Source organism: Spinacia oleracea, chromosome 2, assembly GCF_020520425.1.
Source record: "Spinacia oleracea cultivar Varoflay chromosome 2, BTI_SOV_V1, whole genome shotgun sequence".
Taxonomy (NCBI): domain Eukaryota; kingdom Viridiplantae; phylum Streptophyta; class Magnoliopsida; order Caryophyllales; family Amaranthaceae; genus Spinacia; species Spinacia oleracea.
In genome coordinates this window covers 78,250,080-78,275,961 of record NC_079488.1, presented here as the reverse complement: position 1 = coordinate 78,275,961, position 25,882 = coordinate 78,250,080, and the positions used below count along the sequence as shown (strand labels likewise).

The following is a 25,882-nucleotide window of genomic DNA, read 5'->3' as shown; positions in this document are numbered from 1 at the left end:
TGTACATTTTATGAAACTAAAATACTTATTAGTTTCACTAAAATATATTTCTAATTCCCAATTGCTTGCTTAAATCTGCACTTAGATGTCATAAGCTAACTTTCGTTTTCAAGTATTTATTTGGATCCACAAATCCTATGACATTCCACGTACATAGTTTATTCCATCATTTGATTGAGGAATACGTTTTGTCATCCAATTGCCATATGTACCAATATGCAATCATTGCTTGATTTATAGACTTGAACATTACGATTATGCATGAGGTTTCAACACAATCCACGCCATAAATTTTCTTGTAACCTTTAGCAACTAATCTAGCTTTGTGTATGAACACAATACCATGTTTTGATGGTTTTCATCCTTAAAACCAATTTGCAACCAATAGGTGTAAACCGTTCTTGCAAATCAACAAAATTTCAATTTTGTCATCTAAACATTGGTTATGTTTTATGGCCTTTAACCATCTAAAACATTTGAGTCTATATATGGCCTCTAACCATTTTAGGGAATCTAGGTTTCGTCATAGCTTTCTTACAAGTCACAAACTCATTAATCTACATGATAATAGTTTGACTGCAAGTTGTAGGTTTCTTCACTATCTAATAGAAAAATCGCATAGCTTCAGTGACATGAACTATATGCCTACATGAGTATAGAACATCAAATAATAGAATATCAATATCCACTTGAAAGTCCTTTGAATATTCCGTTCTCCTTGAAGCACTTCTAAAGTCTTCTAAGAGATGTCTATTCTTAAAAGCCACTTCTAAAATCCTTAAAGAATAAGTTCGGATTTTCTGAAGCACTTCGAAAAGCCTCTGGAATGTCCGTTTATGTTTGTTGTTTGCCTCGAATACTTTCGAGGTCTATTTTCTCCCACTTGTCATTTCGGAAACGAATCTCCAAAAGGACATTATTTCGAGCAAACAAACATTATGTTCTCAAAAATTCGTGGTAGAAACAATACCCTTGTGTCTCATTTGAATAAATCACAATGAAAGATATATCTAGACATGGGCCTTAGTTTGTCGAATAACAAACACTAAGCTCCCACTGAGTTTAGGAACTCTTTAGATATATAATTATTGAAAAGATATTCTGAAATTACTTTTCAATAGCTTTGACGAATTTGGTTTAGTTTGGTGGTAGTTGAGCATTTTGTTTTGGAATTTAAGGAAAAGTCTTTATGATTCATCATTGATCGAATCAAGTACTAATTGACTTCGATCATTCCAACTTAGATATGCCATATCTTATGGAGCTAGATCGTGAAATTACAACACACAATCATAGATGATCATATTTTGTCTTAAAGTAATCATTAACATGATCTAATCTAGATCTTTATGATTTCTTGCCAAGTGGTGATTTTATACTTCTGAATCTTTGAATTAGCCAAACATATTCAAATTTATATCACTTTGAGTAAATAAACCCATATTAACTCAAATCCAGGTGAAATAATAAAGTCATAAAATCTTTCTTTAGCTTTGAACTCTATTGTCTAGGCGTTCTAACAATAGTTCATATCTTTTTTTACTTTCAACAAGTAAGACTAGCTTGTCTTGAATGATCTAGAAATCAATCAACTTTCAAAATTCCATCGAAATAGAGATTTTGAATGTTAACTTGTTGATATGGTCTAAGTAACAATGCCAAAGATTAGTGGAACTCAAATCAAGAGATTGATTTGAACCTAGTAGAGTTCTTATTGTTAAAGAGTTGTTTGTTTTAATCAAGCATATTGACTCAACCCGTAAATGACCATTTCATTCAAATAAACAAACAAACATTGTTTTTGTTTGCTTGAATGTGAGTCTTTCTGTGTCACTACAAAAAAGAGGTACATATTGAGACGGAATTATTGTGACGGTCTAACAAAGAGTCGCAAGGAAATTGGGGCGCGAATATTAATTTGTAAATTGCGACGCTTTAGAGAGCCGCAAAATATTTCGACGTTCTAAAGCGTCGCTATTTACAAAAAAAAGACACGTGTGTTGCACGTGTTTGTGAGGCAGCAATGCAACTGAATTTTTGGGCAAAAAATCCCGCCTAACTCTCTGTTTTTTTCGCAGAATCCCGCCTAACTCTCAACCCACCTCCCACGTTTCTCTCAACCTCCTCCCACCGACATACCTTGCTGAAACTAACCACCCTCGTCAGATTTCCGATGAATTCGTATCTCTCCTCCTCACCTTCAGCACCGGCCATTAACGAATTCCATGAATTCCGTCTTCAACCTTTACGTTAGCAAAGTCAAATCTCCCAGTATAAGCTATCTCACTCCTCATCCTATAAATTCATGAAAAAGCCCAATTATTGAATTCACAATTCGCTCAACAAATTCAAGATAAATTCGTTGCTCTCTCTGGTTTTTAATTGGAGAAATTCAAGCATACTCTGGTTTCTTAATTGCTGCTTCATCCTCGGTGTTGCCGGATATATTCGCCAGGTATTTTTGGTCTGCTTCACGCCTTCACTATTTGATTTTTATCATATAACAATGTTTAGGTTTGATTCACTATTTTAATTTCCGTCATATATTGTTAATTCACGTTTTTTCATGTCAATTTCTAATGTCAATCATATGCCTTTAAGTTTTCCATGTTATATTGCATCCTTAATTCAAGAAAAAAACTAGAATGGGTCTTCTTAGTTTCTGTGATTTTCTATATACCGCTTACAGAGTGTTTGCTATTTCATTTATTTTAGTTTTCAATTGCAGATAGTTGGTAATTTGGACGATAGTTGGAAAGTGGTGAACGTCTGACTTCTTCTTCCGTGTTGTTACTACTGTAGGTATTGTCTATCTATTTCTAATTTTCATAGTTTTAAATTTGCAACTTTTAGTTGGCCTAGAATCTTTGAAATTTGGATACATGGCAATGCTTTGTATAAAGACACACAGACATTTAGTGAGATTTAGGTGATAATCTCTGACCAAGATATCTGGTACTTAGTATGAAAAATTTGTTGTCAATCTTTAAGACACCTAGCTGTACTTGGTTAGTTTAGGTTGTCTTTAGTGAGAAACTTGGTGCATCAAATGAGCATGTTGGATGAGTTTGCAAAATTATTTGTCGCTATAGAACTTATACTAATTATTTGAACCCTTTCACTTAGCATTTTCTACTGTTATCTATAACTTCTTTTGAGGCTACACTGTTTTCTGTGACTGATTATGTGAAATGTGTGACCGATGGACTGACTGTAAGTAGAAAAGAACTGAACAAACTTTGCACAAAACAGAACTGAGCTTTACAAAGCAGAACTTAGTATTAGGCGACTGATAAGCTCATTGTCTGTCTGTCATCGTTATGTTAAGCTACTGCATGCTTTCTATATGTCATAACTGTAGTATTAGGTAGTGGCAGTGTATCGCAGTGTTAAATATCTTATCTTATCAGCACTTTGCTTGTCTTTATTATAAATTTCTTTGCCTTTCCCTGCTTTAGTTGGCACCAAATATAGGTTTGACTACCAGTTGTATGGAGTAAGGAATAAACCTATGCAGTAAGCACCCTAATCTGAATATATGCAGTTCAAAACACAGAGAAGTGAGAGTAGCTTTGAACTATAGCTTAACTGAGTTAAGGGATAGAACATCCGGTTTTGATTTTTGAACTGTCATAGCTGGGATGATAAACTCAGATAACCATTTCTGAGTTTCTATCATCCGGTTTTGAACTGTCATAGCTAACCAAATATTATCTTATCAGCACTAGCTTATTGTTTATCTGGGTTTATCATGCCAAGTTGAGAGTAGCTTTGAACTATAGCTTATCATCCGGTATTATTTATCTGAGTTTGCAAAATTATTTGTCACTCTAGAAAGATCAAGCGCCAACTGGTGGACAACCTTAAAAGCTAGCTTCTTCCTTCGATTATCAATGAGGTATTTCTTTAGGGCACCTCTAGGAAGATATTTCACAACAACACATCAGATATTACTAGGGATGCTAATTAGGCCACTTTCTGTTTGTATTTGTAGTCCTGAGGCCCCCATCTTTGCCCCGATAAACTACAGCATGCATAAATGGTTTTTATGACTACGAGCTTTGATAATAACATATCAGTTAGTTTCAACATGTATCGAGTTAAAAGTAACAGTAGCAAATTTTTGAGATGGATGGTTTGGCTACACTTTAGGTTCTATTGTTAGAAAGAACGACATTGTATTCTTCTGTTGAATTATTTTGAACTTGCGAGTAAGGGTTTATGGAATTATACTAAAGAGTCGTTACCTAGCTTTTTTTAGTGCTTCTCTATAGAGTTGTTTAGAGTATTTTTTATTACATACCTGAACTTTTTATCTCTATTGATTTTAGAAAATAGATCATGCATTACATGACAATAGATCATGCATTACATGACAATAGATCAGTCCTAGGCTATTTACGACATAGAAAATAGATCAGTCCTGCTCTGATCAATCCTGATCAGATCAGTCCTGATCGGATCATTCCTGATCAAATCAGTCCTGATCAATCCTTACTGATCCATCCTGATCAGTTCTGATAAGTTCACTTCTGATCAGTTCACTTCTTCTCCTGATTTGTGTTGGTGTTGTTTAGGTTTAATTACTTTATCCCACACATAAATAATGTAATTGGAATTGGAAAACATCCCAATTTATGTTGGTTTGCTAATATAACTATCGAACCTTAACTATATACATCATGTGTTGCGCATAACCGGGAAAAAATGGGAAACATTAACAGAAAACATTTTAGAGGCTATGCAATTGCACCGGATAGGAGTGTTTCACTAAATCAGTTCAAGCTCAATCATGAGATTATCGTTCTATTTGAATAACTCTATTCTTAACAAATTAATAGAATCAAATCCAAAATTGTGATTACTATTCTTATTTCATTATTCAAACAAACACTAGCTAAGAGCTTAAGAAGTGGAGTAATACATACTGATTGCTACGGTGTACAAGTTATAAATAATTGATCGTGGAATTGATGAGTCATAATAGAAGAGTAATCTATAATGACTAATATTTAGATTAGACATAACAAGGTAGGATTAATATTATTATAAAACTTTTGGGAGTCTTTTTAATTATGTGTTGTGTTCTGTCAACTTCCTTGAATATGAGATAATATGGCTGCTTAATACGGAGTATGGTGATCACTTTTGAGTAATAAATGGAATAGCTAGCTTTCTATGGACGGTGACACTTGCACTCTCAGACGACATAGAAAATAGATCAGTCCTGATCAGATCAGTCCTGATCAGATCAGTCCAGATCAGTCCTGATCAGATCAGTTCTGAACAGTCCTTACTGATCAATCCTGATCAGTCCTGATCAGTTCACTTCTGATCAGTTCACTTCTGATCAGTTCACTTCTGATCAGTTCATTTCTGATCAGTTCACTTCTGATCAGTTCACTTCTGATCAGTTCACTTCTGATCAGTTCACTTCTGATCAGTTCACTTCTGATCAGTTCACTTCTGATCAGTTCACTTCTTCTCCTGTCCCTCTACGTTCACCACTATCTCCTTTCTCTCTCCTCTGGTATTTTTGTCGCCCCACAATAACGACTTTCGTAAACTCAATTGCTTGATCCCCTTATCGCGGAGTAGATTGCAGATAATATTTGCTTTTACTTTCCATGTAGAAAAAACACCCTTCTTTGACCTGCGCTTAGCACATTGCTTCCCTACATTTGTTCATTTTCATGGAGCATTCATGGTCATGAATTGATATGTTTGTAGTGTTTTCTGTTTAAGTTGATAACTTCATCTACTATATTTTTTAGATTTTAAATTCCTGATAATGTTGTTGTCCTTATATTTTGACCATAATTTATCAACATTATCAGGTTTCGCCGACCACACCGGTTCAAGGTTTCCTGTGATTCTTTAGCGTTGTTCGTAGGTTCGTGCATCAGTTCGTGCGTTGCTACACCGGTTCAAGGTTTCCTGCAAGTCTTTAGCGTTGTTCGTAGGTTCTGCATCGGTTCGTACGTTGCATATGCTCTTTGATACTAGAGGTATGTATACTATAAAGTCCCTTTTAGGTTTTTTATTGGACAATTGTTATTTCCCTAATTTTGTATGGACAAGGGTGGGCTACAACTCTGCAAGTTAGGTTTGTTAAGTGTTAGAATATAATTTCCGTGGCTTTACATTTCCTCGATGTCCAATATATATACAATGAGCATATACCGACGTTTATTGTGCTATCATAACTTACGTCAATCATGCAAAAGTTGGATCTTTCTATTGTATTCCTGTTGATTTAATTTCAAATGTTTTGATATAATAGCTTCAAATTTGTAAGTACGTATTTTTGTTAGCTTTGGCATTTTGTGTTGGTATTGTTTGTCTAATTACATTATCCCCACTACATAATTTTGCTTAGCTTAATTACATTTAATCCAAGAAATTTTACCATAAATTCTGATTATGTGATGCCACGTTACTTAAGGTACTCTTACTCTTTTTAAAAAATGGATTTATATTGTTGTCTTCGTGTGAAGTTGAAAATATCACCTTGTGCGCTAAAATCACATGCTTTATTTTCCTTGCAAATTCATGTGAAGTTGAAAGTATGATCTTGTACGCAAAAAGAAAATATAATATGGAAGTGATATAGGGTAATAACTTTTAGAAGATGAAGATAGATCACAAATATTAGTCACTAAGGAAGAATGATTAAACAAAAAACCATAAGTTATGGTATGAATTAAGAAGAGTTGTGTACGGAGGTGTTATGTGACTTAAATTAATCTCGTGTGATATATCAAGGTTCTAAGAATGATTATAATATTTTAATAAGTACATATAAAAATTTCCTATTCTGCGACCGACGTATATTACTAATTACTCAACTAATTTCGTATAGATATGGATAAAAGTTGGATCGATCTACCCACTGGTCATCATGAATATATCGACGGTTGTATGGAATTTATTGAGTTTGCCAAGCAAGATCTAGTCGAAGGAAAAATTAGATGTCCATGTAAGAACTGTAAGGTAGAGAAATGGTTCTCCGTAAATGAAGTGGAGAGGCATATTTTGTTTAAGGGATTTTATAAGCCATATAAGGATTGGATTTTTCATGGTAAAGGGGATACGTTTCAGCGTATGTTTGAGAGTGATGGAGGGATTATTAGTGAAGGATCCCTTGATAACCAAAGTGGGTTTGTAGGTCGAGATAATATGGGAGGGCTATTAAGATCAGCATTTAGTGTTAATATGCCTCCCAATTGCCCAAATTTAGAAGCACGAGAGGATGATGAATGGATTGAGGAGCCCTTGGCCTATGACACAGATGTAGAATATGATTATTCTACAATAGAAGAAGATGTGACATATAAGAAGTTGCTTGAAGCTTCTGAGGAGAAATTGTACGAGGGGTGTATCAATTTTTCAAAGTTATCTTTTCTGTTACACTTGTTTCACTTGAAGTGTATGAATCACTGGTCCATAGAATCTTTCAATATGTTGTTGAAGCTAATTCTAGATGCATTTCCTCAAATACTTGATTTTCCCTCATCTTATTATTACAGTAAGAAAATGATAAAAGACTTGGGCCTTGGGTATGAAAAGATTGATGCTTGTCCGAATAATTGCATGTTGTATTGGGGTGAATTTTTAAAGAAAGACAAGTGTCATGTTTGTGGTACATCGAGGTGGAAGAAAACTAAGGATAGGGGCAACGTTGTAAGTGATCAAGGTACGGATACTTGTAAGAAAGGTGTGCCAGCTAAGGTAATGCGATATTTCCCTCTTATACCGAGACTAAAAAGAATCTACATGTCATCATCAACAGCAGAAGATATGAGATGGCATGATACAGAGCGATTGGGTGAAGATGATAAGAAGATTTTAAGGCATCCTTCAGATGGCTTAGCATGGAAGGAATTTGATGAGCGTCACAGTGATTTTGCATTAGACCCTCGTAGTGTTCGATTAGGTCTTGCGAGTGATGGTTTTAATCCTTACCGTTTAATGAACACCACTTATAGTACGTGGCCAGTGATGTTGATTCCTTATAATCTTCCACCATGGTTATGTATGAAACCGTCTTCTTTCATTCTGTCCACGCTTATTCCTGGAAAATCAGGTCCCGGAAATGATATTGACGTGTATCTGCAGCCATTAGTGCATGAATTGAAATTGCTGTGGACAGGGGTTGAAGCTTTTGATGCTTTTGCCGGAGAGAAATTTAATTTGCGTGCGGCTTTGCTTTGGACTATTAATGACTTTCCCGGCTATGCAATGCTCTCTGGTTTGAGCACAAAAGGTTACAATGCATGTCCTATATGCTTAGATTCCACGCCTTCTGATAGATTTGGGAGCAAGATTTGCTATTGTAGCTATAGAAAATGGTTACCTGCAGATCACCCATATCGATGTCAAGGTGACAAGTTTTGTGAGAAGTTTGGAACTAATGAGTGGGGTAAAGCCCCATCTCGTCCTAGCGGCACTGATATATTGAGGCAGCAAGAAAAGGTGAAGCATGTTTACGGAAAGTCGAAGGCACCACCGAAAAAGAGGCAAAGAGGACACGATGATGACGATGATGTCCAAGATGAAAGTGACTTTGGTACCAAGAGAAGCATATTCTTTGATTTGGTGTATTGGGAACATAATCTTCTAAGGCATAATTTAGATGTGATGCACATTGAGAAAAACGTGTCTGAGAATATTTTGGGAACTCTTCTTAGCATGGATAAGAGTAGAGATAGTAGGAATGATCGAGAAGCCCTTGAAGCATGGAGAATAAAGTCTCACCTTTGGCTGAGTACTAATCCTAACGGAGGTGAATGCATGCCTCCGGCTTCCTATTCTATGTCTACGGAGGAGAAGGAGAGGTTCCTAAATGTTTTGCAGAAAATTAAAGTTCCTGATGGATATGGATCCAACCTTTCTATTTGTGTGAATATGAAGCAAAGGAAGTTGATTAACCTCAAAAGTCATGACAACCATGTTCTAATGCAGGATATCCTTCCCGTTGCCTTAAGGGCCTCTAAAGCTACAAAAGTAATTGACTTGTTGGCTAGATTGTCTTCCTTTTTCAAGAAGTTGTGCTCTACAACTATTGATCCAGATGATTTAGATGGTATTCAAAATGAAATTATTTTAACTCTTTGTGAGTTGGAAAAGGAGTTTCTGCCTTCATTTTTCACAATCATGGTCCATTTGTTGATTCACTTAGTGGAGGAGGTTAAACTTGGTGGACCAGTGCAATACAGATGGATGTATCCCATTGAAAGGTTAATATCTTACACGTCTAAATTATATTCTTTTTATTTAATATTTCACATTTATCATATATTAAGTACAAATGTTTTATTTGAAAGGTACTTGTCCCATTTGAAATCACATGTAACCAATAAAGCCCAACCTGAAGGATCTATTGCAGAAGGCTTCCTTTTAGAGGAGACAATTAGGTTTTGTTCGAGATATCTTCAAGGTGTTAAGACCATTTTCAACATACCTAAAAGGATGGATGATGACATTCCAAATCCCAATGATTACTTGTTTAATTCTGGTGGTCGAGTTATTGGGAAGGAGGTCAGCATTCGCCTTGATGACAAAAGCTTAAAACAAGCTCATCGCTACATTTTGCTTCACTCTGATGAGATAAAAGGGGATCTGGAGTAAGTATTATGTTGGTTTTCTTTTGAATTATCAATTGTTATAATAGATGATTTTTAATTTTGTTCTTCTTCCATGAAGTGAATTTTTAACCGAGAAACGTCAAATGAACTTACAAAATCCTGTCACGGAGAGTGATGAAAGTAACTGGATCATCAATGAGTTTGGAGGGTGGCTGCAAAATAAGGTTACTTAAGTTCTTTTAATGTGAATACATACTTCTTTTAAAAAAAATGTATTTGATTTAATGATGTATCATCGTAGGTACATTACATAGATGCAACCACCGAAGATGGGAAACTAAGAAAAGCTTTGGCGGGTGGTTTGCATTCTTATGGTAGAAAATTAAAAGGATACATAATCAATGGATACAAATTCCTTTCCACGGATCGCGATTCTCGTCTTTTGACACAAAATTCTGGAATTATGGTCGAAGCGGATGGAGATGCCTACTATGGAAAAGTGAAACATATCTATGAATTAGATTATTACGGAGATTACAAAGTTGTATTGTTTCGTTGTGATTGGGTAGACATTCATAGGGGTGTAAAAGCATATCCAAATGGCGGAGTATGTGTCAATTTCTCTAAATTGATGCATTCTGGACGATTGTTGCAAGATGATCCATTTGTATTCTCATCTCAAGCAAAACAAGTTTTTTACATAGAAGATGAGATACAAAAGGGATGGTTGCATGTTGTTAAGAACAAGCCTAGAGATGTGTTTGATTTAGGGGATTCTTTACCAGTAGAGGAAGAGGGTGGGACCAATTGATCATGCTTATTTTTTATTGTTTTGCTTTGGATTTGTATTTGTTCATGACATTGTGAGTCATATTGTTTAATCTGGTTGAATAATGAGTTATATACTTAATCTATACTCACTTATTTTATTGTCTACTAATGTCCAAGTACCCTACTACTAGTTTCTTTGATGGTGATACAGATATTTTTATACCGTTATTCCGTGAAAAGGGGGCAATTTATCTTTATTTTTTGTGATTTCCCCCTTTTGTATTTGATTTGGTTCATTGTTGTTGCAGTGTTGTTGTTGCTTTTCTTCCCTTTTTTGTTGCGCCTGTGGTACACAAGAAAATGTGTGTCAGGGGTGGGTTGGTCCATTATAACTAAACAATAAGGTTTATTGGGAAAAGATTGATTCTTGTTTGTATGCATCTGTCTTGGTTCTGAAAGTTTTACCCCCCTTTGACAAAGCGTATCTGTCAGAGTTGCCAAAATATTATGCCTGGCTATCTAAGGAGAACCACACAGACAAACCGGTTTTGAATCTGTAAGATTAGTGAAATGCTGTGAGTTAATCATGAAATGACTCCAATGTAAAATATTGCTAAAAACAATTCACTAGATTTCATTGTTTATAACAGTAAACATCACTCCAGTAGTTTCCAATATTACACAAGTATCAACACGTTACCTCTTTACTTCTTCATTTATGTTTCTGTCTGTTTCGAGTTCTGCAATTTAGGCTTGATTCTCCCTTAGATGTTTGTGTTCTGCATTCATGTTAACAATTAACAATGTGCATCCACCTCTTCAAAGCTGCCATTTACTACTATACTAAGCTGCTGGATCACCCATTGGATCCTCTTTCTATGTCTTTTGACTTTGAGAATCATATGTGACCACCGACTTTATATAATTATAGCTAGCTTTTTTCAAGCTTCTCTAAGCTCATTTGTATTGTAATATTGATCCTTTTATCGCCTGTTTTCTCTCCTATGGAATGTATAACTCTCTTGATAATCATTTTCTTAAAACTACAGGCTCAGGATATTACTGATTTAGGCTCTCTGAATCAAGCAGCAAAGATCTTTATTCTAGGTATGGTTCCCCTCCTTTCTTTTCAAAACAGAATGGGGAATAACTAATAAGGTAGCCAAATCATTTTGTTAATACATGTCAGACATGCAACTGTTGCTTGATGTTGTTTTGCTGGTTCACAGCTTCCTGATTTGTTTGATGACTTGTTTTAGATTGTTCTTTAGCTTTTTCCTGGTGCCACGATAATATAAAAATTGAGAGTTTTCACTGTAGTCTGAATCTCAGAAAAGGAGGGTGTAGCAGGTTCATCTTGCCCTTTCCCTCATAACTGTAGAGCAAAAGTGTAGTAAATGAGTGTAGGCCAACTAAAATATTGCTTATAACTTCAGTCTAAACTACACCAAAAAAAAAGGAAGTGTGCCAGCTATGAGATCATCTCTTTGATCCATCAGAACTGAAAAAATTGTTTTTTGGCAACTGACAATAAGCTAGCTAGCAGATTTCTCAACCAAAACAGTTAAAATCAGAAATTGAGAAAGTACCTTGAGCTTCTTTTCTATATAGCGTGCATAGTCAGTCCACAAATCACTAGATATAGGAAACTCAGTGATAGCACGTTCATATAGAATCTGAACACGCGCAGGGTCACCTGCAGATTCTTCAAATTTCAAGTATCTCTGCAGAAACAAAATACATGTTAAAACCAATAAAGGGATAATTTGAGTTCAAGGGAGATAAACAAAATTCTTGCTACCCTCATTATCTTGATAGCTTCCTGTTCGTGCACCCAAAGATGTGAGATCAATCCCTCCAAATGCCATCCATCACCCTCCTCATTCCACCAAGCTGCTACACACTCATTCGCATCCACATTCGTAGGGGCCATAGTGCTAATTCGACCTCCAGGGAGATTTGGTAGCCACCTGGAGGTTGGTTGTTTCCATAGTGCTAATATCTTCACTTTCTGATAATATCTTCAGTGCATTTCCGTTAGTTGTTTCCTTTCTGGTTTGCCTTCTCTATCTTGTTTCGTGCTTATGCTTGTAATGTGACAGGTTATAATGAAACTTAATAAAGGGATGAACGGAGCAAAAGGCCTTCCAATATAAAGTTTTCAAGTTCCTTGAAGGTTTCAGACTTTTGAGTCTATGACTTGTATATTCTAGACTCTAGATCACTTAGTGAGCTAACGACCAATTAGAGCCAGGATGAATTTCTTTTTCTCAATCAGATTTGCACTTTGCTTCTATATTTACGGAGTTTTCTGCTCATTGTAATTCTTGTTTATGTGAAAATGTTAAACTGATTTAACGTGTATGATTGTCACTTTGAGTGAATACCTATTATCCTATTTAGTGATTCATTCTTGTAGCAATTGAGTTGGTTTAATGACCTTTTTATTCATGGCTGATTGTGTTTCTTACTTTCTGAACAGGAACTAAAATATGAGTTACAGGACTAAAAGAACATTGGTAGCTATTGACGAAGGGTCGAGCATTGCTGCATCCAAGTCCCCAAAATCTTCTGATCCATCCACCCAAAACTGGGGACCGTTCAGTCCTCCAACACTTGAAGTGTCACAGACATTTGGGACGGTATCACAACCCATTAAGCAACCAGTAGCTGCTAAAAAAACCATGGTTGCACCACAATCATCCTTGCCTCGGCCTACTTCCATGGTTTCAAAGCCACAACTGAAGGCATTATCAAAACCATCCTTTACCCAGACAAAACCATCCTCTAACCCATTACAACAACCAATTCCGCCCACTCTTACAGGAACAACACAAAGTAGATGGTATAAAGGACCTACGTTTCCCAATCTGACTGAAATTGCAACACAAAAAGCGTCAACACCGAATCCACACCAGCCTACTATGCAGCCTGTGTTGCAGCCTTTCAAAGCTACCTTGCAGCCTTCTTTGCAGCCTTTCAAAGCTTCCCAACAGCCTCAAACAGCTACCAATCAGCCTCAAAAAACTACCCATCAGCTTCACAAAGCTACACAACAGCCTCAAAAAGCTACACAACAGCCGGTATCTTCTTTTACAAGTGTCAAACCACATTTAGAGAAAAGAGCATTTGTTGCACCTTTGGGAGCAACAAAACATGTGATGTCACAATCTCCTACACCACCAGACACCATGGCAATGAAAAAGAGAACCGGGAAGCAAGAAGGTCAGTTGCCTCCAACATACATGCATGTGAGTGAGAATGCATTTCAACCTCTGCGATCTCCTCCATCCAATCAGGTTGAGAGTGAAGTTATGCCAAACTACAACTGGGACGAATTTGAAGAATCGGCTTCTGAGAGTGAAAATGAATTTGATCAAGGAGAAGGAAGTGATACTGCTGTGAAGAAAGCAACACTTCGACATCGAATCATTATTCCAAATTGGCCAGAATCGAGGGAGTTTGATGAGAAGGTGGAGGCTATAGCTATAGGTAAACATGTCTCTACATCAAATATGCAAACTGTAAATTATCGATCTTGGTGATTTTTTAGTCTGATTTAGCTCCTGTGACAGATGCTGATGGAATACGACATCTGGTAAAGGGACCAGTTCTGCCTCGAGACGTTTGGCATGATGCAAAGGGGTTCAGATACATTGTCAAGCTCAATGAATTCAACCAACCTATTCGAAAAGGTGGGAAGATCCTTGTGAGCTTCCTTGGAGATATTGCAAAAAATGATTCACTTTGTCCAGTGGGAGTCCCAAGTTGGCGTGCTGTGAACAATCAGTTAAAAACTAATGTTGTTACAATGATTCGGGTATGTGGATTTATTGTTCTTAACACTTATGTTAATTGTAGTTTTATTTTAGCTTGGTTAACTGTGTAATTAGCTTTAAATTTATTCTGTTTCCATCTGTGTTCATCAATCAGTTGCCCGTTTTTCAGGTTTTTATTTGGTCATGGGGGTTCCGACCCCGGGTTAAGTTTCTGCAGAATCACTAAGTTCACCTAGCTAGTTCTGATCAGATCAGTGCTGATCAGATCAGACAGATCAGTCTGATCTGATCTGATCAGAACTAGCTAGGCAAATTATTTTGTTAACATTGTAACTTAATTTTTCCTTTTTTTTTTTGAAGAAACATTTTGTGTTACCTGATGGACCTCTAGTTAACAAGGCACTAGTGATGCGTATTGACAAACCATGGAACAATCATCGATACAAATTGAAGAGGGATTTTTTCGATCCAGTGAATAAATCTCGAGAAGAGAACTATGCCAACGTGCCTGATGGAGTGTCCACTAGGAGTTGGACGGAATTGGTAGATTATTGGCTTTTACCAGAGGCCATGGTTTGTGACCCCAAAATATCCTAAATTTAGTAAGTTTTATTTGTTTCACCTATATATGCTAACATTGGTTTCATGAAACTAGGAAAAATCTGAAATGGGAAAAAATGCTCGAGCTTTACAAGGCAATAAGCACAACAGTGGTGCTACAAGCTTTGCTAATCGAAGAGTTGATATGGTATGCTTTTCAACCTAGCTATTTGGTTTGTAGCATTTCAATTGCTATAGGTGCTAAGTCTAAAATTCATAAACAAATAAGAGTGATATAAAAGTCTAAAATTCATAAACAAATAAGAGTAATATTTACTCGTATATGCATATCTAATCTCACACATAAGGACATTCTTTAGTTTTCTAATGTTAAAGTAGAGAAATGTAGAAAAGTTGGCTATGCGGGCAAATGGAATTGAAAGCAGCAGCTGGGAAAATCTTCCTACTTTCCGTTTCTGTTATAAACCATGTTGCAGAAGTATACATTATGTGACTCTTCAAACGTTTTGGAGATAGTTGTCCTAGATTCTCATGAACTTAGAGCTTTTAGGATCAGGAAACGGGGTTACCTGACACTATTACTGTCAAATAGAGTCAACTTTTTAACAGGAACTAAGAAGTATGATTCTGGAGGGTGGTCTGGGGATGGGAGCGGGTGTGCGTGGCTACTCCAAGTTTAAAGTAGAAAAAATCAGAAAGCAGAGGCAATGAAGTCCATCTGCAGTGCATGAAGCTGCAAAAACTATTCAATTTAAACAACAAAGGCAGTATTTCATTCTATTACATTATCCCCATAAACTTAAGGCGATAAAAAATTGTTCACAAAGTTCTAACTAAAAGTCAATAACAAAGAATAAAAATTATGCATAATTAAGCATAACTAATCATTATTCGATCTGCATTTTTACAACAAAAACCCTGCAATGATAATCAATTAATTGTGAACGAAACATGTTTAGCTGTTAGTCTGTAGGTGTAGCCTGTAAATTACATTGTTGGTCTTAGTGAGAACAGATCAAGTAAGTAGCTGTTAACAGATAAATTGTTATGGAGATCTATGTTTGAGATAGGCCAGCAATTAATGGTTCTTGCATTTGCTCTGAACACACTAAAATGCAAATTCACAATGAAATGACAAAGAGTTGATTCTGCTACGTATCCAATAACATATTCTGGTATTACACAAATGGAAGAAAAGTCATATACAGAGTAGTCATATATTCTGGGATTAGTTATCTTTATCTACTTTCTTGAAATCCAGGAAGCAACAATGGAGTTAGGGCAACTGTAGGCAGAAACTTTATCGGAGATGGGGCCTTGTGAGCTGCATATGCAAGTGAAAATGTCCCAACTTTCTCACTTGTTTCAGTTGATGATATTCCCAGCTATTGAAGTAAGGCTGAGACATCAAAACCAGCATTAATAAGAGCATAGCATAATGTAAATAAAATTAGAGATGATGTGAAGTGCGGCCTTGTGAGCTGCAAATGTTGCAAATCAACACCATTATTATTTCTAATTTGAGATTAATCAAGCACAACAGCCTAAACATGACTAATTCAAGAGTAAATCAATTACACAAATTTAAACCTATCCAATCAACAAACAACCAACAACATTCCTTTCTCTATTAACATTTCAACCAAAATAACAAAGCTTCACCTCACCACCACCAGTCCACCATATAATTTATTCCCGAAATAATGTCTTTGATCCTTTAAAATGAGTTTTTGATAATTGGTCAAGCCATTCAGCACTAAAACTCACTAATTTAGCTAAATTCTAGCTGACATCAAAAGTTAACAACCAACTAACTAATATGGTTCTTTCCTAAACATCTCACTCGAAACCAATTAAGTATTCATTCAGCAAACCATATATGTTCCAGGAAATTCTAATCCCCTTCATGATGACATACATTGTTCTAGAACTTTTGATAATTGATCAAGCCATTCAGCACTAAAACTCACTAATTTAGCTAAATTCTAGCTGACATAAAAAGTTAACAACCAACTAATCCGGTTCTTTCCCAAACATCTGACTCGAAACCAATAAAGTATTCATTCAGGAAACCATATATGTTCCAGGAAATTCTAATCCCCTTCATGATGACAATACATTGTTCTAGAACTGAAAACCAACAGGAAATCCAAGCTCGCTAAAGGATATACAGAAGCCAAAATCAATAAACACAACAATAACAGAATAAAACGTATGTAAACGGCTGCAAGAACAACATACCATACAGAGAACATCCATGACACTCTTGGCCACCACTTTCAGGCAACAGCTTGACCCTAAACTTCTGAACTCCACTCTTAGCATCGGTATTCGACTCTGCCTTCGGCGCTGCCCTCACAACCTTCAAAGAGTTAGGCTTTTCCTTCTCCTTCTCCTTCTTATGAGGGGAAATCGGAACCCTATGGTGCCCGTGGGACAGCGTCGAAGTCGTCCAATTGGTCTGGGTTTTCATTTTATTTACTCACTTAGTAGTCAAATTATCTGTCAATGTTTACATTATCAGATTATAAGAATCGATAGATTATCTGTTAGTCCTCTGTCAAAAGCATAGAGGCCAGCTGGGATCATGGGATTCATCAATGTCCATATTGATTTTAATTATTGGATCATGTAAGATAAACTAAAAACAATGCAAAGAAAATGTACCTGCAAACAAGTTTGCAAAAACTTATTTACCTAATATCTTAATAACTAGAACTAATATTTGCCACTTGTTACAGAAACAAAACAAACTGAATACAGGTATAAAGCAACTATTGGCTGATATTTCTTCTGTTTATTATCTTCCCTGCATCTACACGGAAACGTACTCCTGAATTCCCCTTAGCCTGACACAATTAGCAGAGAGCTTGCTGATGTCACTGCCTCTGTTGCCGACTCTGTCACCCCTTGCAAAGTGGCAATGCACCCAGCAACCCTACTACGGGGATAACAACTCAAAGTGTTAAACAAATATAGTGATAGTCGGTTTAAGAACTTCAAAATTTCAGTTTTCAATTTATTTTTTTCCTGAAATTGCAGAAAGAGAAGAAAGGAGTGTTTAGCGAATTGGCATTTTTCAAATCAGTTTACGCCAAAGAAGATGGAAGCTTTAAAGAGGGCACACTTCCTCATCAATTTGTGGTATCATTGCATTGAGCTAATTCTATAAATCAATCTTGTCTCTTGAAGTCTATTTATTTTTTTCTTTGCTTGTACATAGTATTCTTGGTTAATAGATTTTGAGTGATCTTTTCATATTATATAACAGGAGGATGCCAACAAAAAGGTCCAAGAAAATCTTGCGAGTTCCTCTTCTTCAAAGCCCGTAATTGAAATTGAGAATGCAGTCTTTAATGAGCTCATGTATAAAGGTGAAGTACCTAAACGTCCTCTGAATTATGGATTTGGAGTGAAGCAAAGCGACATCTTTGGAGTGGAAGGTTTGCTGAGGAAAGAAGGGTCAAGCTATGTTAACAACAATGCTATGGAAGTGGAGAACATGAAAGGTGAAATATCAGTTGTCAAGAAGCAAAATGAGGACCTTGCGCAACAAAATCAAGTTCTAAACACCAAGTTTGAAGAAACAACACAATCATTTAAAATGATTGCTTCTTTTTTGGGACAAGTTTTGAAGGAAGTACGCAAAGGGAATGTTTCATCGAACCTTTTAGATGGTGCGGAATCAGCAATAAATATGGTTAGTTATTTCTGGAAATTATTCTGATTGAGCATCATGTATCATTACCTGAAATGTGGCATATCTAATTTACATATTAAAATGCTTTTTGTAGATTACTGATGATTCTGGTGGCAATGGTGACAACCAGGCCGAGAAATGAGACTTTGACACTATTGCCAAATGCAAGGTAATTTCATATGGAATTAATTAACTGCATTTCATGCTTTATAGATAAACTTATAGCTGAAACAAGCTTTATAGTTGTCGATTATTTATGGATGATGGTGAGATTAGAAGGTAGATGTTTAGATTTAGTATTATCATAATAAGGTATTATGTTGATATTAGCTGAAACACGAGTTTGGTGTTAGGTCTGGGTTGTTAACAAACTATGGTTTCTGTTAGTTAATTTATGATGCTCCTTCTGTAACGCGTAAAGAAAACACAGTGTTAAATGTCAATCCAAGACAGCAGCGACTCCGACTTACTCTCCTAATAAAACCTCATTCAAACTCTGACCATGAGTGAGAGATAAGTCTGAAATCAACTACTATAAAAAGTTTTAGTTGCCATAGAAATTGCTCATAGTATAAGCTTGTTTTCTGTTTGATTGACTTCTATAGTCTGTTTCGTTTTTGGTCTGTTCACTCATAGTACTATCTTAGAAAAATCGTATCAATCTGTTTTTCCTTATCCGTTTCTGGTTGTAACTGTTGCTTCGCCCTCTCAAAGTTGTCCACCATTGGAAGAAGACTCTCAATTACTTCTCCCTGTGCATCGCTTCGAACTGATAGTCTCTCTTTACCTGATCTCCTTCTAAAGTTATCAAAGTCAGCTTGCAGGCGGATAAATCTATCCTTTCCAGAAGTTATCTCTTCTGTCAAAGTTGATAATTTCTCAACCAACTCGTTCTTTTCTGTTTCTAGTCGGTAAACAGCGATCTCTATTCTGTAATGGTCTGATAATCCCCAATTAAACAGCCTCCTTATAATATTTAGTGAGAGTTTCCACACTTTCCCACATATTCTTGGTACTTGTCTCTTCTTCTGTTTCCCCAACTTCCTCCTCTAGCATTTCCTCATCCATCTAAAATCACCAGTAAAAAGAAAATCATAAGAAATGAATACCAATAACCAATAAATGAATACCAAGTACAAATTCTTTAGCTATTGTACTTGTAAGCATCACTTGCTTTGCTTCTCATCACGCCTGAATATTATATCAAAGGAAAAAAGAAAGTTCTTGGGGTCTTAATCTAAATCTATAACTGACAAGAGGAACTAAACTCGAAAGATTAAGAATCTACAGCTTTGATAACATGAGAAAACTGAATCTGCTGCTACTGCTACTGTTGTTGAGGTCCTGATGTTGAGGTCCTGCTACTGCTACTGAATCTGAAAACTGAAAGTTCTTGAGGTCCTGCTGTTGTAGCTGCTGCTACTGCTCAGTCTTGGTGTTGCGTAGTTTTGCAGGTTTGCAGTCAGTCAGGCATACTGTTCTGCTCAGGCTGGCTTGCTGTTGTGCAGTTCTTTTGTGCAAACCTTGTGTTGTTCAGTCTGGTTCTGTTGTGTAGCTTGTTGGGCTGGTGTCTTGTTTTTTTTTTTTTGGTTTTCAAATGGGCAAGCGTGATAATTAAAGAAAGTCACAGTTTAAGCAGCAAGTTAATGAACATCAGAGGCTAAGGATAAGAAAGCCATTATGACTAAGGTAAGACTATATACCTTTTTCCTTCCTAACTTGTCACCTAACCACCCAAAGATGAGTTGCCCAGCAAAGGTACCACACAAGGCCACATTCATGGGTATAAACCCTGGGCTAGTTGGATTTGGCTCAGTGTAATAGAGACGGCCTAAGATTTTGGTCACCACAGATATGGAGAAAGCTCATAGACATTAGTAAAGAAGCCCATACCAAGAATCATGAAAACTTTCAAGTGGTACCATTGTGTCTTTGCTACGTCAAGTACACTTAGCACTTTTAACTTTTGTCTCTTCGCCATTGATTAGGAAGTAGGAACTAACCTTTAATTCATACAGGGAAAAAACAAGGCAAAAATCAAATGTTAATGTTTAAAGTGTTATTATACAAGCATTGCAAATTTGTAAAAAATGACCTTTTATAACTCAAATTTTGCGAGTTTGGCTGGTGTCGTTGTAGAATGTTTTAGTGTTTTTTGTTTTTGCTTGGGTGCGGGCTGTGCTCCCTTAGCTTTTGTTTCCCTTGTTGTTTTCTGTTGGTTGTTGTTTGGGTTTCTACCTTTGGTAATTAAGTTAACTAATTTACCAATAATATATATATATATATATATATATATATATATATATATATATATATATATATATATATATATATATATATATATATATATATATATATATATATATATATATATATGATTTGATTACTGTTAATTTTCCCTTGATTTTATGGAATGTTGATATTATTTTGAGAAGACGACTAGTAGTTAGGATCAAGCTGGTTAGGATTACTGTTAATTTTCCCTTGATTTTATGGAATGTTCATCATACTATATTTGACATTAAATTTTCTTTGCAGATTATTGATGATTCAAGTGGTAATAGTAAATGTAGATCAAGAGATGAACAAGTTATCTTGAAGCTAAGCTAGCATAACGATATGTTTACTTGTTCGTAGTCAGGAAGTTGTTTTTATTTAGTTTTGGACTATCTTGTAGAAAAAATGATAATGCTAGTTAGAAAGTTATTTGTTTTAAAATATCGCTTTTATTTCAGTTTGACTAGACTCTGCGAATTAATTTAATGTATAGATGATTTTTATCACTTTTCCTAAATTAACTACTTAAGTATATATGAATCATAGCAAGTTAATATGTTGCTTTAAGATATATAGTGTACGTACGTAGTAAGTTAATGTATTTGATTATGATTAATTATCTATGGTCGATATATATTTTTATAGATAATTCATGATTTTAGATTTATATATATATATATATATATATATATATATATATATATATATATATATATATATATATATATATATATATATATATATATATATATATATATATATATATATATATATATATATATATATATATATATATGAAAAAAATATGATGCAAATTGTGACGCTCCAAAGCGTCTAAATTATTATGTATATATGAAAAATAATATGATGCAAATTGTGACGCTCCAAAGGGTCTAAATTATTTTGGAGGGAATGGGGGGACCTCGCACGAAAGTGAACATATAGTGACTCTAATAAGAGTCTATATATTTCGGGTGTCTAAAGCGTCTCTATGTGGTTTATAGTGGCGGAAAAATGTGTCTATACACGTGCAAATAGTGACGCTTTATACAGTCTAAATATTGCGACTCTCTAAAGAGTCACTATATCCCAAATAGCGACGGAGAAATATGTCGATATTTTGCAAATTGTGACGCTCTAAAGCGTCGGTAAATAGCGGCAATGAAAATAGCGACCCTCTCCCAAAGCGTCGCTATGTGAAATAGCGACACTGTAGAGCGTCACAATTTGTCCCAAAAAGCGTCACAATGTGCCGCGTTTTTTTGTAGTGTGTTTGAAGCAGAAATTTAGGTATGCTGATTATGGAACAAAATAGCCATTAAGTTCCAGCCTTTGAAAGGACTTAAATCAAACTAGATGACCCTACAACTAATGTAGCATTGTCAGCTCATTTCCCACTTGTAGGCCATTAGTGTAGCCTAGCTTCCATTATTTGAGTTATTACCGAAGTAAGAACCTCAAGCGGTATATGATACCAAGGAAGTTTGATTTCTAGGTCACTTTTCCTCAAACATAAACTTGCGTTGAGCCTGGTCGAGGCCTTGGCGTGTTGTTGGATGCGTGTGGCTTGCTGGGCGACAGCCTGGCTTCGTGTTGGGCCTTCGTCTGGCAAGCCTCGTCCGATGCTAATTCGTACGATACGCTTTCCGATTAAATTCTCGATTCCGGAATTCATTTCCGACACGAACAATATTTAACATTTCCGATTCCGGAATTAATTTTTCGTTTCGAACAAATATTTAATATTTCCGTTTCCGGAATTATTTTTCGATTCTGATAATATTTCCGATTCTGACAATATTTCCGTTTCCGGCAATATTTCCGATTCCGGTAATATTTCCATTTCCGATAATATTTTCCAATACGTAACATGTTTCCGTTTCCGACAACATCTACGACTTGGATAATATTTATATTTCCGATACGATCCATATTTCCGTTTCCGGCAATATCATCGTTTCCGGAGTATTCATTTACTTGCCTTTGACGATCTCAGCTCCCACTGAAACCAAGATCCGTCGATTCCGAATATCCATAGAAGGAGTATTTAATGCCATTAAATACTTGATCCGTTTACGTACTATTTGTGTGACCCTACGGGTTCAGTCAAGAGTAAGTTGTGGATTAATATCATTAATTCCACTTGAACTGAAGCGGCCTCTAGCTAGGCATTCAGCTCACTTGATCTCACTGAATTATTAACTTGTTCATTAATACTGAACCGCATTTATTAGACTTAACATTAAATGCATACTTGGACCAAGGGCATTATTTCCTTCAGTTGTTGTTTTACAAGGCCTCTCGAAGAGTTAGATACTGTGAAAATGCATGGCCGTGCTCAAAATGGTTAAGGCTTAACCTTCTGTAAAATTTTAACAGTTGAACTCAGTAATTCGAGAAACACTTCTGGACCTAATAAGGATGGCTTGGATCTTACCTTATGTTCAGTAAGTAACACTAAGAGACAAAGGAATAGGAATGCACACTTGTCTGCATGACAAGTGGGAGATTGAAGGAAATATGTCCTTCACCCAAGGTGCATTAGTCCAATACCAAGGTTCAGACTAATTACGAATAACTAATTCAATGAGATCAAGTGATCGAAATAGCTGGCTGGAGCAATGCTTCCGGTCATTGAGTACTAATCCTAATTAGGCTCATAACTTACTCTTAACTGAACCTATAAGGTCACACCATTGACATGTAACAAATCATCGGTTTAAATGAATATTAAATTCATTTAATAGCTTTTCGGGAAATTAGTTCAGAAAACATAATTATACAATTTAACATTGGATCATGAAATCGTATATCGTATTGCGTATATTCGTAAGCTACGCGAGACGAATAATCGTATCGTACGACATTGGATCGTCAAGTACGAAACGATAAATAAATTATCGAAGGATAATCTAATCGCAACACGAAAGCCGGAGCGCACAAGCGCAAGGCCCGTGGGCGCAGCGGCATGACAATGCAGCGCTGGCCCAAAGGCCTTGGCTGTGTGGCCCACGCGGATCAAAGGAGAAGGGAGAAGCAGCGGCACACGGCCCACGGCCCAACTGTGCGCGCCTGCTGCTTGCTTCGCATGTGGGCTTGGCCGGCCAACTTGGTTGGCTTGTCCACCAAGTTGGTTGGCTTGCTTATTATTACTACTAGGTTATTTTAATAACCTATGTACATGTTTTCAAACACATAATTCAGATTATACACACAACCCTAGGAGAAAAGAGAAACCTTAATTCTCTCTTTGCCTCCATGAGTGTGTTTTCCCAAAAGGAAAAATATCTTGAGTGACTTCTAAGCCATCGATCTCAAGACGGATATGAACGTGTCGGTGAACCAAGTAGAGGAACGACATATGGATTTCTTGTTCATGTTCAGAATTAATTGAACTAGGGAAAACACGCTACAAACGTAAGTATTGCTTGATCTATACTTTAAACATGCTTCCTGGCTTTGGGGTTATTCCGCTATCATGTTATGTATTTAACTATAAACCCCTACATCTGAATCCATGCTCGTTTAGTTTCGTGTAGAAATTTTACGTACTATGTAAAATAAACTAACCAGACACATGGTTTAGGTCAACAACATCGCCAAAATCAATAAAAATGCTTAAAAACGTCGAAAACAACAAATAAAGCTACAAATCGAGAAATCGGAATTGCATATTCCGCAACCCTGGAAAAGCGCCAGAAAAATATCAATGCTTCCCTCGGCTGCGCCACAATTTTCCAGCACGCTAGACACGAGTGCAAGAAAATTGCAGCACCTTTCTGCAAGGAAACAATTAAGCATAACGGCCAGGCGCCAGAAATTAGCAGCACTGGCCTTTTAAGCGCAACAAATTTCAAGCGTTTCTTTAAGGAGTGTTATTATTTTGCATCGCCCGTCCTGCTTATTCCTTGAAATTAAGTCGGTGATTTGGAAGTTTGAAAATTAATGTCGAATATTCGTGCGACTGATTCAAAAGACTAAAATACGCATTAGCCTTAGGCATTACGTAAGTCTGACTGAGAATGCCCACTGTAAAACGCACATATTAAAAAATCCGCCGAAGGTATTTTCACGGGATTAAGTATAATCAAGTATAGTCGTGAAAAACTAACCCGAACCAGCATTTACGAATCAACCCTAAAGGCTAGTACACACGAATTACATCCTTTCATACCGGAACGCTGAATGTTTGAGCGCACAGACGCTCAAACAAAGGGCTTAGATTAGTATAATTAAAGCTATGGAAAAGTTCGACTGACTAAAATCCAACTGAATGAGGAAACCACAAAAGGACTTGCAAGCGCTGGAAATAATCAACGCACAACAAGCCTACGCCATAAACTTCCAACGCTGCTCATCCCAGCGCTAGGAATTTCTTGCGCCTACTGGTCCAATTCCCGCTTATAACTTCTAAATACTTTTGACTTCAAATAAAAATGATTTGTAAAGAAATTATTGGTTCACCAATAACACTTATGACTGGTATAACACCATTCAAGCTGAAATAATTTTGACGTTCACCTAAGCTAAGTTTTCGAAAACCACTTTTACAAAACGAAATCGAGTCATTCGGAGTCTATATCGAAATTCTTCCAAAAATTAAAAAAATCCATCATCCTAAAATAGTTTTCTTATAAAGTATGGTTATCCTCATCACTTGGTACTAAATAAAAGATCGAAAATCAATGCATCTTGAATCTCTCACTCTAATTACCATCATGATTGCAGAAATAACAAAGCTCCACCTCTCTTCGCCACCTTCTCTTCCAAGGTTCCATCAATTCAATGACTACCACCAAGGAACGACTCCCAACAAATGATCAATTCCTGACAATGGCCTCAAACTACAGCTCCTCAGGCTAATCACCCCGGAAAGTGCAACCAAGCTCGGGATGGGAACCCCTCCTGGTTGTGACACACTGAACAATGAATTCCTAGACCAGCATGCCCTCGGGCTACTGTTCAGAATGGAAAGAAAACCCTCCGAGGGAGAAGCTGCGATAATGACTCTAGCGCTACAGGACAAAGAATTTGATCCCACCAAATTGATTGCTCCCACCTCAAGCCCGGCAGGACAATCTAGTCACGGCTGGCGCAAAACCTTTAAATGGATTAACACCCGGGGAATAAATTTCAAAGTATCTGCAGGAGAAGGTGTTGGATACAATGTAAAGAATGATTTTTAATTCTACCATTTTTGTGAAAAT

General features: G+C 36.3%; 2 protein-coding genes and 1 long non-coding RNA gene across 5 annotated transcripts; 2 read left to right on the top strand and 1 right to left on the bottom strand.

The window, feature by feature from the left end:
* The first annotated feature begins 1,983 nt into the window (after positions 1-1,983).
* Positions 1,984-21,075, top strand: LOC130467942 (uncharacterized). Of its 3 annotated transcripts, none has more exons than XM_056837095.1 (12): positions 1,984-2,455; positions 2,729-2,798; positions 5,838-6,008; positions 11,408-11,465; positions 12,841-13,850; positions 13,934-14,178; positions 14,498-14,710; positions 14,793-14,885; positions 17,741-17,842; positions 17,970-18,398; positions 18,493-18,567; positions 20,937-21,075. In XM_056837095.1, exons 5-11 carry the CDS (start codon positions 12,851-12,853, stop codon positions 18,538-18,540), a joined length of 2,130 nt encoding a protein of 709 aa, XP_056693073.1. In that variant the 5' UTR covers positions 1,984-2,455; positions 2,729-2,798; positions 5,838-6,008; positions 11,408-11,465; positions 12,841-12,850; the 3' UTR covers positions 18,541-18,567; positions 20,937-21,075. The 3 variants fall into 3 exon arrangements, with proteins under 3 accessions (XP_056693073.1, XP_056693071.1, XP_056693072.1); XM_056837093.1 differs by having other exon boundaries at positions 2,729-2,802; XM_056837094.1 differs by having other exon boundaries at positions 2,716-2,802.
* Positions 6,865-10,736, top strand: LOC130467560 (uncharacterized). Its single transcript, XM_056836102.1, has 3 exons — positions 6,865-9,626; positions 9,706-9,811; positions 9,889-10,736. The coding sequence occupies exons 1-3, from the start codon at positions 6,865-6,867 to the stop codon at positions 10,396-10,398; spliced, it is 3,378 nt and encodes a 1,125-aa protein (XP_056692080.1). The 3' UTR covers positions 10,399-10,736.
* Positions 15,826-19,939, bottom strand: LOC130467943 (uncharacterized). The gene is made up of 2 exons (XR_008928061.1): positions 16,940-19,939; positions 15,826-16,097 (listed from the first exon to the last, which is right to left on the bottom strand). It is a non-coding gene; the product is annotated as an uncharacterized lncRNA (long non-coding RNA).
* Positions 21,076-25,882: the final 4,807 nt, after the last annotated feature.

Bases quoted from the DNA above. Each gene is read 5' to 3' on its own strand.
- LOC130467560 (XM_056836102.1), top strand. From the start codon at position 6,865: ATGGATAAAAGTTGGATCGATCTACCCACTGGTCATCATGAATATATC. The intron at 9,627-9,705 runs GTAAGTATTATG...TCTTCCATGAAG, and splicing joins GAGATAAAAGGGGATCTGGA to TGAATTTTTAACCGAGAAAC. The intron at 9,812-9,888 runs GTTACTTAAGTT...GTATCATCGTAG, and splicing joins GAGGGTGGCTGCAAAATAAG to GTACATTACATAGATGCAAC.
- LOC130467942 (XM_056837095.1), top strand. From the start codon at position 12,851: ATGAGTTACAGGACTAAAAGAACATTGGTAGCTATTGACGAAGGGTCG. The intron at 13,851-13,933 runs GTAAACATGTCT...CTCCTGTGACAG, and splicing joins GGTGGAGGCTATAGCTATAG to ATGCTGATGGAATACGACAT. The intron at 17,843-17,969 runs GTATCATTGCAT...ATTATATAACAG, and splicing joins CACTTCCTCATCAATTTGTG to GAGGATGCCAACAAAAAGGT.